The sequence below is a fragment of the Hippocampus zosterae genome, chromosome 2 (assembly GCF_025434085.1).
Source record: "Hippocampus zosterae strain Florida chromosome 2, ASM2543408v3, whole genome shotgun sequence".
In the NCBI taxonomy this organism is placed as follows: domain Eukaryota; kingdom Metazoa; phylum Chordata; class Actinopteri; order Syngnathiformes; family Syngnathidae; genus Hippocampus; species Hippocampus zosterae.
The window spans coordinates 39,117,817-39,133,579 of NC_067452.1; the positions used below are offsets into that span (position 1 = coordinate 39,117,817).

At 46.0% G+C, this 15,763-nt stretch overlaps 1 protein-coding gene across 15 annotated transcripts in view; it reads left to right on the forward strand.

The window, feature by feature from the left end:
• dmd (dystrophin) overlaps positions 1-15,763 on the forward strand; it is a 173,131-nt gene that overhangs the window by 51,329 nt on the left and 106,039 nt on the right. For 14 of the 15 annotated variants that reach the window (XM_052059060.1, XM_052059062.1, XM_052059065.1 and 11 more), the window contains exons 7-12: positions 873-943; positions 1,167-1,285; positions 3,567-3,766; positions 10,973-11,101; positions 13,621-13,716; positions 13,791-13,889. In XM_052059060.1, coding sequence (XP_051915020.1) covers positions 873-943; positions 1,167-1,285; positions 3,567-3,766; positions 10,973-11,101; positions 13,621-13,716; positions 13,791-13,889 — 714 coding nt within the window. The remainder of the gene's footprint in view (positions 1-872; positions 944-1,166; positions 1,286-3,566; positions 3,767-10,972; positions 11,102-13,620; positions 13,717-13,790; positions 13,890-15,763) is intronic. The other variant, XM_052059066.1, reaches the window with a different exon arrangement.

The window sequence follows — 15,763 nt, forward strand, 5'->3', positions numbered from 1 at the left end:
CGTATGAGTTGACAGGTATGCGGTACTCGCGCTGACAAATGTAACGAGCTGAAATGCGATGTACAGTATACTTTCCAATATTCCCCAAATTGTTCAAATATATACATAAAGAATCAAAGTTCAATGCCCTCAAAACTCACTTGTATTCTTTGGCGTTCGACTCGGCATGACTTAGATTTGTTCTTGATTTTACTGCTTGGTGCTTTCTACCGCCTTTATTATTGATTCGTCTTACTGTTTATTGTGTATGTTAAATCGCTCCATGTTTTTTTTTTTTTTTGCCTTTTGTGAACATAGAATAGAACACACATGCACATCGTCCCTCCGTTGGGGAGGATGCGGTCGTTTACCGATTTGTTCTTGATTTTACTGCTTGGTGCTTTCTACCGCCTTTATTACCGATTTGTCTTACTGTTTATTGTGTATGTTAAATCGCTCCATGTTTTTTTTTTTGCCTTTTGTGAACATAGAAAGAACACACATGCACATCGTGCCTCCGTTGGGGAGGAAGCGGTCGTTTACCGATTTGTTCTTGATTATACTGCTTGGTGCTTTCTACCGCCTTTATTACAGATTCGTCTTACTGTTTATTGTGTATGTTAAATCGCTCCATGTACAGCACTTTGTATGCAGCGATGGCTGTTTGAAAGTGCTCGAGAAATACTCTTGACTTGAAGTGCGGAAACATGAAGTCTCCTTAAATACAGTACAGGGAATTGTTGTATTCTGTCACATGTACAGAAACGTGTATCGAAATAGTTGTGTGTCTGGAGTGACTGCCCCCTCCTTTGTTTTGCGCCACTTGGCAAACTCGTCTCACAAATGAGGTGAGTTCCTCCTCATCCTCCTCGTCCATTGCGTGTCTCCCTCAGGTCAACGTGGTCAACTTCTCCAGTAGCTGGAATGACGGACTGGCGTTCAATGCCCTCATCCACAGCCACAGGTACTGTCGAATGTCCAAGTTTGCACTTATTTTTTTTATGCACTCGCTTTTCAAATGAGCGGGTTTTAAGGGCGGTTGTTTTGCATGTTAGACCCAGTACCGTGTATTTCTGGCTCATCTTATTAAGTCGTGTCACACGCTCACGATAGAATTCCTAAAACTAAAGCAGATGATTTAAAATCAAATATCATTATTCATTTTTTTCCGCCCCCTCCAACTCAAGACCAGAGCTGTTTGATTGGAGCTCCGTGGAGGCCAAGGAGTCGGCGATTGACAGACTGGAACATGCTTTTAGTAAGGCGGAGCAACATCTGGGCATCGACAGACTGCTGGACCCGGAAGGTAACTGGAACGACTGCAAACACGCACTGGCAATGTTTCCTCAAATCTACGAGCAACGTTGACTCGCTGCTGATTTTTCTTCTCTTGTAATTTTAACTTGAGTTTCCGCTCATGTCTTAACACCTGTCACTCTGAAACCTGCTGGCTTTGAAAAAAAAAAATGGAGTGAAATAATAGCGAACTCACCGCTGGATCCAAAAGGCACTGTGCACAATGCTGGGTTATTTATTATTGGGTTGAAGATTTGACCCAGTGGGTTTGGGTCAACATTTTGACACATACAAGAGGTCAAAATTGTTTTCTCACTGCAAATAATAATTGCCCCTTGACGTCGAAAAAAAAAACTTATTTCCTTAACAAACAAGGTTTAAGTCAAGTCAACGGTATTTCTCGAGCACTTTCAAACAGCCATCGCTGCATACAAAGTGCTGTACATGGAGCGATTTAACATACAGTGTAACCTCAGAAATAAGACCACCTATGTTACTGCTCAAGGTGGTCTTATTTTCGGGGTGGTCTGATTTCTGAAGTGGCATGCAGTAATGATAATGCAGAAGTAATGTGGCTCACATGCAACAATATACTGTAGCGTCATGTACACACAATGAGTAATAAATGATGGATTGTACATGCAACTGTATTGTACACAAAAGAAATGTAAGCATTTAATCAGTCTATGTATGTATAAGGCAAGAGAAAAAAAACTACATATCACCGCTGGCTCGCTCTCCTGACAGCTTAGCGCCTCCAATGTTGTGCCTTGTTTTGAAACGATCCAGCCAACCGTTGGACGCTTTAAAGACTTCGTACTTTTTAAGCTCCTTCGCGTATTCTCGTGCCTGTTCCTGGATCATCTGTCCGCTGATAGGGATATTCTGGCTGCGCGCTTTCTGAAACCATCGCCAAGTTAGCTCGTCCACATCGTCGTAGTCACTTCGGTAGCACAGGTGTTTTCTAGAAGAGCTAGCGTTTGCTTGGTATGCGTCTAGGAGCTCCCGTTTCTTCTTCAAAATGGTTTGGATTTGAGTTTTTCCAACTCCAAAACGCTCAGCCAATGTTCGCTGGCTCGATCCTGGCTGCTCACTGGCTCGAATAACTTCAATTTTCTGTTGTAGGGTCAAATCTTCTTCTTGCTTGCTGCCATTTTCACACCTGGTCGCAATTATGAGGCGATAGCTTCCTGGGTCCGGATATCGCGGTCGCAATTCTGAATTCCGGGGTGGTCTCATTTCTAGGGTTTCAATACAATACAATACATAGGCGTTCTATTTGGGACTGTACAAAACCGGTCGTATTTTTAAGGTGGTCGTTTAAATGAGGTGGTCGCATAGCTGGGTTTCACTGTACACAATAAACAGTAAGACGAATCGGTAATAAAGGCGGTAGAAAGCACCAAGCAGTAAAATCAAGGACAAATCTTAAGTCATGCTGAGCGGCTTCCAACTCTGATCATTTCTGATCACCACAGAAGAATTTGCCAACCGAGTGCGCAAACTTGTGTCATTTCAACAGTCTAGCCAACAACAAACCGAATGGAATAGGAGGGGACAGGGCACCCCCCCCCCCAAAAAAAAAGGGCTGACCTTAAGTCAAGTCCAGTCAAGTCAACTTTATTGTCAAAAATGCTCCACGTGCAACATCGAGCACTTTGTCGTTTGAAGCGGTTCTAGATGAAAGAGGAGAGAATCAAAGTGATTCAGCCAATGAGGATACTCAAGTTAAAGAACCGAAAAGCTTTCCGACAACAAATGCCATTTCAAATGGGAGTTAATGACACGTAGCGGCATGGTTGAGGACCCAAGTGCAAGCACGCTGGCAGGCCAGACAGGAGGGCGGGATTCATTCATTCATTCATCTTCCGAGCCGCTTGATCCTCACTAGGGTCGCGTGGGGTGCTGGAGCCTATCCCAGCTGTCTTCCGGCAGTAGGCGGGGGACACCCTGAATCGGTTGCCAGCCAATCGCAGGGCACACAGAGACGAACAACCATTCGCACTCACACCTCGGGACAATTTAGAGTGTTCAATCAGCCTGCCACGCATGTTTTTGGAATGTGGGAGGAAACCGGAGCACCCGGAGAAAACCCACGCAGACCCGGGGAGAACATGCAAACTCCACACAGGGAGGCCGGAGCTGGAATCGAACCCGGTACCTCTGCACTGTGAAGCCGACGTGCTAACCACTGGACTGCCGGGCCGGGAGGGCGAGATGTATTTATTTATTTTTTTAATCCTCCAAAAATACACCATCATCTCATTGTCCTCTCACTTGTCATTATTCAGATGTGGCGCTGCCTCGTCCCGACAAGAAGAGCGTCATCATGTACGTGACGTCGCTCTTCCAGGTGCTTCCGCAGAGCGTTACCATGGAAGCCATCCAGGAAGTGGAGACGCTACCGCGGCCCGCTAGCGCCGCCGGCACTTCCCACGTCCTGACTGGGGATCATTACCAGATCCAGACCCAACAGCGCTTCTCCCAACAGGTCTAGCATGCACACACACACACACACACACACACACACACACACACACACACACACACACACACACACACACACACACACACACACACACACACACACACGCACACACACAGGCCACCCTCCTTTTGTTTGAGGATGTCCCACAAATGCTCAAAGGAGTTTAGGTCTGGACGCATGCTTTTCCAGGCCATCACCTTTGTTCTCAGATTAATTAGAAAGTCAGTCTGGAGTAGCGTTTGCTGACTGAATATTTTCAGAGATGACGTAGGAAGTCATTTGTTTCATGTCTTATCCAATCTTTTTTTTTTCTTCATATACACTTAATTGTATCGGTCAAGGCGGCCCGGTAGTCCAGTGGTTAGCACGTGGGCTTCACAGTGCAGAGGTACCGGGTTCGATTCCAGCTCCGGCCTCCCTGTGTGGAGTTTGCATGTTCTCCCCGGGCCTGCGTGGGTTTTCTCCGGGTGCTCCTGTTTCCTCCCACATTCCAAAAACATGCGTGGCAGGCTGATTGGGCGCTCTAAATTGTCCCTAGGTGTGAGTGTGAGTGTGGATGGTTGTTTGTCTCTGTGTGCCCTGCGATTGGCTGGCAACCGATTCAGGGTGTCCCCCGCCTACTGCCCAGAGACAGCTGGGATAGGCTCCAGCACCCCCCGCGACCCTAGTGAGGATCAAGCGGCTCGGAAGATGAATGAATGAATGAATGTATCGGTCAACGGACGTTGTATCGGTCTGTCGTGGTGAAGAAGGAGCTGAGCCAAAGGGCGAAGCTCTCAATTTACCGGTCGATCTACGTCCCAACCCTCATCTATGGTCACGAGCTAAGGGTCGTGACCGAAAGAACCAGATCCCGGCTGAAATGAGTTTCCTCCACAGGGTGTCCGGGCTCTCCCTTAGAGATAAGGTGAGAAGCTCAGTCATCCGGGAGGGGCTCAGAGTCGAGCCGCTTCTCCTCCATATCGAGAGGAGCCAGATGAGGTGGCTTGGGCATCTGATTTGGATGCCTCCTGAGCGCCTCCCCGGTGAGGTGTTCCGGTCATGTCCCACCGGGAGGAGACCCCGAGGAAGACCCAGGACACGCTGGAGAGACTATGTCACCCAGCTTGCCTGGGAACGACTCGGGATCCCCCGGGGAGAGCTGGACGAAGTAGCTAGGGAGAGGGAAGTCTGGGCTTCCCTGCTAAAGCTGTTGCCCCTGCGACCCGGCCGCCGGATAAGCGGTAGATGATGGATGGATGGATGTATTACATGTTCATGTTTTTAACATCTATCAATGTCCAGACGGTCGTTTTACGTCGTAGTTGGCGGCCATTTTATTGGAAAAGCGTCTCAACGAACTACCGTTACAACGTTGATGTAACCGATTCGTTCTATCCCTCGACACACGTTGAACACGTTTCGACTGTAACACAAGCTCGGCACTGACTACGAAAATGTGCGAGGCCATGTGGCGCAGTGGTAGAGTGGATCGTCTCCCAACCCGGACGTTGGCGGTTCAATCCTCAGCCATTGTAAGCCGGTCGATGTGTCCTTGAGCAAGGTACTGAACCCCGCCCCCAGTTGTTCCTGATTTTGCGTCATCAGTACATTGTACTGCGGCAAAGTCAAACACAAACGTTTCTTGTCCTCTGTAAACAATGGACACCAATGTCAGCATTATGTGCTCTTCATGGCTTGTTGCTGATTATATTCGGAATGAAAAAAAAATTGATTTTTCTAGTCTGTCGCAAAAAAAATCAATCGGTATTCTTCCCGTTCTATTTCTATTGTTGCGTTTTATTTTTTTTAATGATAAGCCAATCACAATCAACAGTTTGTGTCTTGCAGTGGAAACTCTGACTTCAATGTAGCATGTTCCCGTAAAAAGGGCGCAAAAGGGGCTTTGCGCTTCCGGCAGACGGTCTTATAGAAACAAAAAGCATTTTAATTCCGGTTTCAATATTTTGGGGAGAAGCTCTTTTGTCGCATGTTTGCTCTGCAGTCCAGCCAAATCATCAAGTCGATGATGCGATTGTTTGTTTCTGTCTGTGAGCAGGATTAGACAAACTCATTGAAGGCCAAGCGGGAGGCACGTTACATTTTCAAGGGGGATCTTCTCCATTCGCATTTTATTCACTCGCCGCGCTCGTCAAGACCCTTGAAATTTTTTCGGGGGGGGGGAATTTTTCAGACGAGGCGGGCGACGCAGTCTCCTCCGGCCCGGATAGAAATCCGACTGTCAGCAGAGTGACAAGTGTGCAGCTCGCAAAAGACATCGAGCCTGATTTGGCCGTGAAGCTGATGAGAAAATTGATTGGGGGGGTTGGGGGGGGGGATTAAAGGCGTGAGAGGAGCCCTCTTGTTGAGCTTTAATTAAGGCCTGGACTTAAAATAAAAATCTATCACCAATCACTGCATCTTTCCGCTCCCTTGCTGCAGTTATGCCATCTGAGGTCAAACTTTTTTTTTCCAGTGAATTGTCTCTTAAAATTGTTTAGTGTCCCTTAAAGGCCTCGCTTGGATTCTCAAATGTATCCTCAACTGTTGAGACCGCGCCCCTTAAGGTGAATAATGTTGACGTGGTGTTAAATCAATTGTAGGATGCTAGTTTTTTTTTAATACGAACAGGAAATCTGAAAACTAAATGTACAATTGACCTGAACGCATCATTTGTAACAATTGGTCACTCTGATTGGCTGTTAGCTAGCGAATCAGTTCATGAGATTGAAGTCAACGATATGATGGTACACAAAAGCAAAGGTATGCTCGGCAAAATCCATCCATCCATCTACCGCTTATCCGGGGCCGGGTCGCGGGGGCAACAGCTTTAGCAGGGAAGCCCAAACTTCCCTCTCCCTAGCTACTTCTTCCAGCTCTCCCCGGGGGATCCCGAGTCGTTCCCAGGCAAGCTGGGTGACAGTCTCTCCAGCGTGTCCTGGGACTTCCTCTGGGTCTCCTCCCGGTGGGACATGACCGGAACACCTCACCGGGGAGGCGCTCAGGAGGCATCCGAATCAGATGCCCAAGCCACCTCATCTGGCTCCTCTCGATGTGGAAGCACCCCCCCACAGAACTCCCCGAGGGACACGGTCAAACGCCTTCTCCAAGTCCACAAAACACATGTGGACTGGTTGGGCAAATTCCCACATACCCTCAAGGACCCTGCTAAGGGTGTAGAGCTGGTCCACTGTTCCACGGCCGGGACGAAAACCACACTGCTCCTCCTCAATCTGAGGCTCGACTTCCTGACGGACCCTCCTCTCCAGCACCCCTGAATAGACCTTACCAGGGAGGCTGAGGAGTGTGAGCCCCCTGTAGTTGGAACACACCCTCCGGTCCCCCCTTTTAAAAAGAGGGACTACCACCCCGGTCTGCCAATCCAGAGGCACTCTCCCTGTTGACCATGCGATGTTGCAGAGGTTCTGCAACCTCTGCAAAATGTTTTTTGTTTTGTTTTTTTTTAACTTTGATTTGTTCCTGCTTGATTATGGGTGTGAATGGGCATTGTTCTGGGTACGCATGAATTTTAGTTCATGAATATCTGACTGGATGCTATGATAAAGAATGACGGAGGCACCCATGGCTACCCCTCACTCAAGTGTCCATTCTTCCTTGCAAACCTTTCAAGATCCGCCAGATTTGACAATCTTCTACCACGGACCTTGGTCTTCAATTCTCCCGAAAGATTCTTGCGGGGATTCAAGTCAGATTCAAGTCAGTTGCGTTCATTTTGGCCCTCTGGAGGAAGTTCTCTCACCAATGTTATGGATCGTTATCACGTGGAAGGACAATCGAAAAGAAATGTTCTTACTCCGTAATGAGTACGGGTTTGGCGTGGCGGATTGCGATCGCTGCCGACAAAGCCCAGTAAGCATTTTCGCCATGAGCTAGAATGGAGATGGTGAGTCGGGTCTTCTTTGGTCCCACATCGGTGACCTTTGACCTCGTGCATACTGGTAATGGAGTTTGTTGTGATGCAAAGCGGGGAACAATTCCACATCGTTTCACTTTTGGGATGTGGAATGATCAGGTGTCCAATGAGCGCTGAACATTAACTGCAAATTGAAACGCAATCTCCGAATGGAGACGCTGCCGTGAGGTGAGAACAGATTTCCACCGGCAAATTGGATTCACCTGCCTGTGACCTTTACTGCTCGGTAATGCTGAGGTCAGTGTCCCACTATCACACTGAATCATGGCAGGATTTCGAGTAGTTCCTGGAAGTAATGGCTGGTAATACAAAATTATTAGTTCAGTTTAAAAGGCTGCATCAGCCCTTTGCGAAGGCTCTTGCAGAGGGTTGGGGGTGGGGGGGTGAAAGGTGTCAACTTCGTGAGCCTGTATGGTGAATTAAGATATCGAGTGCAGACATGAAGACTCGGCGCAGACAATTACTCAATAAAATTGTTGGCGAGGGAGGAGAAACAAAAAAAAAAAAACAAGGATTGCTGTTATCGGCCTTCCCCCCTCATATGTCATCATCAGAGCGAAGCTGTCACCGTCTCCTTGCATCAGCACGTAGGATGTGAACGGGACGTGGACTTCAGATTTTAAGGGTTTGTCCTAACTGCTTGGTCAGCCTTTCGTTTCGCAATACGGTGGTGCCTTGAGATAAGAGTGATTTTGGCGCGAGCGTTGTATGGTGGAAATGAACTGAACTGGCTTCGCAACAAGCAGCCACTTCTCACAACAATTATTCAAAAAAAGAGGCTTCCGTCCAGTCGGAGTTTACTGTCAGACGAAATATACAACAAAGAGAATTCCACGTTTTATATTTAAAACAAACCACAATCCATTCTGGCGGCCCGGTAGTCCAGTGGTTAGCACGTCGTTCACTGGCTCCCCCTCCACATTTTAGAGTTCTTGTTAAAGCTCCTATTATTTGTTTTCAAATCTTTAAATACCCCTTACATCTGTCTAGTGCCTCAGGTCTGTGGACCAGACACTACTCGGGATACCGAGGTCTATGCTTAGAGGGGATGGAGCCTTTTCCGTCGCTGGTCCCTCTCTTTGGAATGACTTCCCAATGAACGCTGCCCATCTTTAAAACTAATTTTTATTCTCTGGCTTTTAATTCAGTATGAGACTTGATTTTTAGTTTAACTGGTTTTGTGCTTTCTACGGTCTTTGTTATCAATTTTTTTTTTTTATTGTTTGTACAGCGCTTTGTATACACCGGTGGTTGTTTTAAAGTGCTCTAGCTGAGATAACAGCACAACAAATTTGATACTGAGAATTGTGTTCGCAATGGGTGAGGATGACGGAGACGTTCGGCAAACAGTTGAAGCTAATTTGGCTACTATGACGTGATCTGTTGCAAAGTGACACAGCAATGGCCATTTAAGCCACTCGCCGTTTTATGGAATGTAAAAGTATCCCTCGTATTACATTTAGTCATTTTTTTTTTTTGGCAGTTAAAGCACTCATGCTTTTCTTTCTCTTCATTTTGAAAGGAGCCGGAGGCGAAGCGTAAACCCGTTTAACCATTTGGTTATTTTGATGACTGGCGAGATTGGATCAGCCCCATCACACAGAATTGCAGCACATGCTAGTCACGCTATCATCAAACTTGTTTTGCTAGCATCCATAGCGCTATCGCTGTTCTTTGGAAAGTAGGAGGCAAAACCTATAACCAAGTTCCAGTTCATCACTAATTACAGATGCGGAATGAAAATATCTACATTCAGTCGATGTCCTGAAAGGAGATTGCTGAGATAATGATACACTGCCGGTTAATGACCAGGCTGAGGCGAGTAGGCAATTCGCTATGCTTAATTGAACTTATTTCAGCCAGCACTAATGGATTAACTCTGCATGTGTGTTTTGCCTTTTCCTTTCGGCTTTTTCAGACGGTTTCTTTTTTCAGAACTTTAGTACGTCTATTGTGTGGTTTTGATCAAGTGCCGACTCACCAGTCTACAGTATTCCACAACCAAGGTTTTCAGATGACCCGTGTGAGCGTTTTATTTTTCACCCTCTCTGTTTGCACCTCTGGAGTTATGACTCATCTCCCCGATCTTGTCTACACTGTCGCCTGCGTGCTGTCTTTCCTTTTCACCCACCACGCTTAGTCTGTCTCTGTTCTATTGCCATAAACCACCAAGACCTTTAAGTTGGCCCCTGGCTAACTTGCAAAGAACGCTTGATTGTTGTAACCTGGAGAGGTTATAGTGGCACCTTGAAATATGAGTTTGATTCGTTCCGAGGCCATGCTCTTGGAAATACTTGTGTCTCAAATCCTCTCTCTCCATTGAAATCAGTGGGAATACCATTAATCCGTTCCGCCCTGTGAAAAAAAACATGTTTGTTGAGTTTTAAATAAAGAGAACAACCCTAAAAAAATTGTACTTTATGAATTCATGTAAGTAAGGGCGTGATCATATAAAATGTAAAGAAATTACGTCTTTTTTTTCCCCGACAGTTTTGCTTGAATTCAATTCATTGTGTTGCTCGAGATGTGTGTGTCTTGGCCACCTGGGGGCAGGACAATACAAACGTCAAAATATGAGGACACGGGCTCAGCTCCTCTGTCATTTGCTATAATATTAGTTTTCCTTTGCAGAGGGAAAAGAATCTATGTCTGTAAATTGTGCGTAAATATCCGTTGCTTAAACGGATGCTTTCGCAGCAATGCTATTGGTAAGTCAGTCTATCATGTGTTAGCATTATGCTAGCGGACAATGGATTGTTCATTCATTCATTCATCTTCCGTACCGCTTGATCCTCACTAGGGTCGCGGGGGGTGCTGGAGCCCATCCCAGCCGTCTCCGGGCAGTAGGCGGGGGACACCCTGAATCGGTTGCCAGCCAATCGCAGGGCACACAGAAACAAACAACCATTCGCACTCACACTCACACCTAGGGACAATTTAGAGTGTTCAATCAGCCTGCCACGCATGTTTTTTGGAATGTGGGAGGAAACCGGAGCACCCGGAGAAAACCCACGCAGGCCCGGGGAGAACATGCAAACTCCACACAGAGGCCGGAGCTGGAATCGAACCCGGTACCTCCGCACTGTGAAGCCGACGTGCTAACCACTGGACTACCAGGCCGTCCCTGTTATTCATTTTTCATTTTTTTTCTGTTCTTTTCTCTTGTCTTCTGTGTACTTTTTTGTACCCCCCTCCCCTTCCTTCCTCCAACGTACCTTTCCGTGTTGTGCGTTCTTCCACCTCTCTGCCTTTACCGACCTGTATCCGTCCAACTGTGTCCTCTGTCTGGCTCTCAGATCACAGTGAGCGTGGCTCAGGGCCGAGTGCAGAGCCCCCCCGCTCAGCCTCGCTATAAAAGCTACGCCTACACGCAGGCGGCCTATGTCAAGTCTCCCGAGCAAAAGAGGAGGCGCTTTACTGATCAGGTCCGTGTCTCCACACGCTTAACACCTCATACCGCATGTCCATCTGTCTGTGTTTTTTATTTGCTTGTGTTTAAAAACGTTCATCAGCAAAGTCGATGTCAAAACAGATTGTATTTTTTTTTTTTGCCGGGTGCAATCATACTAATAAGCAACTCCGTGTACCGTATTTTCCGCACTAAAAGGTGCACCTAAAAGTCTTCCGTTTTCTTAAAAGCTCGCAGCGCCTTAAAATGCGGTGCCCCTTGTGTATGGTCATTACGGTAATATGTCGCCCCGCAAAATGGCTCCTTGCTGGAGACGTGCAATAGAACACGGAAATAGAATAGCGGCAAGAGAGTTCAACGTTCAACGTTATGTATATAACCATGTTATAACTTGCTGTTGGTTGAGTGAACTGTGTCGCTGCTTTTATTAAATAAGTTCGGAAAAAAGGAGAGCTGTGGTGTTTGGTTTTTGATGGTTGTTAATGGTTTTCACAATCTCAACAAATACAGGTACGTCTGATCCTTCCGTTTGCATTTCCTTGAGCGAAGCTCCATCTAGTGGATGCATTGTAGATTGCGTCTTATAAGACGGCGCGTCCAATATATGAAAAAAAAAATACAAAATTCATTGAAGATGCGCCTCATAATCCAGTGCGCCTTTTAGTGTGGAAAATACGGTACTTAGTAGGTGTGTTCTTGACGGTGTCTGTTCATGCTTATTTTTGGGCTTTTTTTGTCTCAAAGGTCAAAGGGGACATCATGTAGTTACATTGTAATGATTTTTTTTTTGGGGGGAGGGGGGGATACCAAAGAAGCAGTTAGGATCTGGACATATTTGGGATCCGTAGTTTGTGCGCACCTTGCACCAAATCAGAAAAAAATAGGGTTACATTTTTGGTGGATGTTACAGTAATTGGGCCTCACCGAACAATTAGAACATCACGACGTTTCGTCTTGTTTGCTCAACAAGAACCAAATTCTGGCTGCGCGGCCTAGATTTAGTGATTTAAAAAAAAATATGTTTGTCGTTTCGGGAGGGAGCGAAGCACATCGTTTCGGAATGTGTGTTGCTTAGCGCATACGGTCAACTCATCCGGTTTAGCCGTAGTTCATACGGATTTTGTGGTGAATCTTACGTATATGGCTGGATTGCACAAATCATGCGGATTCGGAAAATTTCCGGGGTGGGGGGGGTTCCCCCCTAACAGGTAGATCCGTTTGCTTTTGCTCACTTGTATTCTTTGGTGTTCGACTCAGCATGACTTAGATTTGTTCTTGATTTTACTGCTTGGTGCTTTCTACCGCCTTTATTACCGATTCGTCTTACTGTTTATTGTGTATGTTAAATCGCTCCATTAATTTCCGGTAACTTTCCAGTAAATCACGTGGTTCCTAGTTGAAAGTGCTGAATGGCGATTTTTTTTTTTTTCTGTGTTTTCAATGTTTGGAGTTGGTGAAAAAAGTAACGCAGGATTACAACTCTGAACACACTAAGTAGAAGGATGATTAGACATTAACCAGACATTGTATTATGGAGATCTAGAAAAAATATCATTGAAAATTTCGTGGGGGTTTTTTTCTGCTGTTGTTTTGACATATAAAATGCTTTGCTATGTTATAAGGATTTTTTTGCTCCTTATAAGGATTTTTTTTTTGGTAGTTTATACAGGTTGGCTCTCCGAAAAGTTGACAGGTATGTTAGCGGAGGGTTAATATTCGCTCGAGAAGTCACACGGTTGCTACGGCTACCAGAAAAGAATTTACCGTGCCCCAAAGCGCCACCTCACGATTGTATTGCAGTTTGTAGTATTCACAAGAATGATGTTATACGTCACGTCAGAAATGTTTATTTTCAAAAGAAAAAGCAAATCGTTTTTGTCTTTGTGCACGTTATCAAGTGTGAAGCCGCATTCTTGCGAATGCCGTGATTTGTGTGGTAAATTGCTCACTCTCAAAAAAATTAACTGTCTCTAATGATCATGCTCGTATGTTGATTATGGTTGTAGACAGAATAACAGTGACCCCCCCCCCACTGACCCCCCCCCCCCCCCCCAAAAAAGCAATCTACGGTAGTTTAAGTGTTGCCAACTTAGCGAGTCGTTGCTATATTTCGTGACTATTTTTCAAGAAAGCAATCAGCGAGTTTAATTCCTGCTAAGAAATGGACGTGAGTGGAATCATTTTCTCCCGGTGGCCATTTTTTTTTTTTTAACCTTTCAAAGGCAAAGGCGGTGATTTATCCACATTGTGCCGTCTTGAAGGCGCTATCGAAAGAGCATCGATTGGCGGCACCGGTCCTTAACAGATTTTTTAACTTCAAAGAATAATGCGCCGTAATGCGCCGGTCGATGACTGTCGCAGTCCAACTCTACACACGACTTATCGTATTTCTGCACGGCTTCGCATCCACAGGCGGCTTCTGAGTCAAACCCGATTTTGGAATTCAAAGCGTCTCTTTTCTCTTTCCTGTTGTGTCCTGCTGTTTGTCTCTCCTTTTTATCTGCACCCCATCGCCTGCCCCGCACCGCCCTCCAGTTTCTGAGCCCCAGCCAAGAAGAGCTGCAGCGAGGCCTCAGTCCTCTACCTCCCGGCTCTGCCAGTCTGGAGTCTTACCAAGCGGCTCTGGAGGAGGTACGTTGAATGAAAGTGACCGGTTTTGTTGTTTCAATGTTTTCTTTTCATGATTTTTTTTTTTTTGTGTCAAGGTTCTGACCTGGCTGCTCTCGGCTGAAGACGGACTCCAGTCCCAGCCCTCCATCTCAAACCATGTGGAGGAGGTCAAGGAGCAGTTCCACACTCATGAGGTGAGGATTTGGATGACGGTCTGTAGCTGAAAACTGAAAAAAAAATGAAAACGTTTTTAAATTTTTTTTTTTTATTGATGCTGGTTAAACATGCGAGTTGCGTCCTCTAGCTTTCATCAGCCTCAATACACACCAGAGCATCCACTCTGCTGCCTGATTGCGTCATCGCTTAGGCTCAATAAACCATTTTGTAACATCGCTGCCATCCAATCCAGAATAACAAGATAAGTCACTTCCTGACCATATTTTACCTCCAGACCGGTTTTGTTGGACGCGACAAGGCTGGCTGCTCCTTTTTTTTTATATTCCAAACAGATTTACTGTCAATACCTCTGTTTTTCGCACTAAATGCATTCTAAAGTTCTTTCCTACCAAAGTCTGACTAAAACCGAGTTTGTGTACGGAAACTGAAGCATTGGGCTTGCTTTCACCCTTTAAGCAACAGGAACAGTGCAGCAGCAGATGCGGATAGACATTTGAGCAATACTCTAGCGCACTGGTGTCAAAGTCATGGCCCGGGGGCCAGATCTGGCCCACCACATCATTTTATATGGCCCGCGAAAGCAAATCACAGATGTCAACTTTCACGATGCTGGCTAAAATCTCTACCAAAATTTCCAATTCTCATTTGTAATAAATAAGGGTGATACTGGGCGGCCCGGTAGTCCAGTGGTTAGCACGTCGGCTTCACAGTGCAGAGGTACCGGGTTCGATTCCAGCTCCGGCCTCCCTGTGTGGAGTTTGCATGTTATCCCCGGGCCTGCGTGGGTTTTCTCCGGGTGCTCCGGTTTCCTCCCACATTCCAAAAACATGCATGGCAGGCTGATTGAACACTCTAAATTGTCCCTAGGTGTGAGTGTGAGCGTGGATGGTTGTTCGTTTCTGTGTGCCCTGCGATTGGCTGGCAACCGATTCAGGGTGTCCCCCGCCTACTGCCCGGAGACGTCTGGGATGGGCTCCAGCACCCCCCGCGACCCTAGGGAGGATCAAGCGGTACGGAAGATGAATGAATGAATGAATGAATGAATGAATGAAAAGGGTGATACTGGACGCATTTTCTTGTGACCAAACCGCCCATTACAGTAACTTCAACAATAGGTGAATAAACCGTTATCCTTGACTTCTTCATATGGTTTCAGTCATAACGGCCCTCCAAGGTAAACTGTGACTAAAATCTGGCAAAAAATGAGTTTGAGACTCCTGCTCGAGGGCATAGATTCTTTATCCTCTTCACAAAAAAAGACGAATAATTCAGCAGCTTACTGCGCAGTCGTGTCCATCTTTTTTGGGTGCATACGTTGGATGTCTACATTGTACTGTTCTTTGTTGCCCTTAATACCATAAACAGTTCAGAAAATGAGCAGTTATTCAGAACATGAACAAGATTGGCGAGCCTGTCCTCACGTTCATCCATCTGGTACGTTGCATATTCATGAATGTCTAGTTGCCTAAAGACGTCTGGTTTCTTGAGCACCGCAACTTTCTCCGTGCATTCAAGACTTGCCCCTTATGCTTAACCGAAAAAATCTAATAAAATGATCAACTGCTTTTCTTGACATTGTCAGCTTTTGAAATAGACACGATTGGGACTAGGTGACAGGATATTTTTTTCTTCTCACTTCAGAATGACATTTTGCTGAAAACCATCATGAGCCTGAGCTCCGGTAGCCCATAAGTGATTAAGGAAAAGAACCCCCCAACCACCCCCCCACCCCCCACCCAGGGCAACTACTACCGCAGCGGCTGCACAAACATTAAACTTTAAAGTCAAGTAAATATCATCCTGCAGACCGCAAATGGCCCCGGGCCGCCAGTTTGAGACGTTTGTCGAGTGATATTTTTGTGGTTATTGAAAACAGAACATTTTTTGTAAG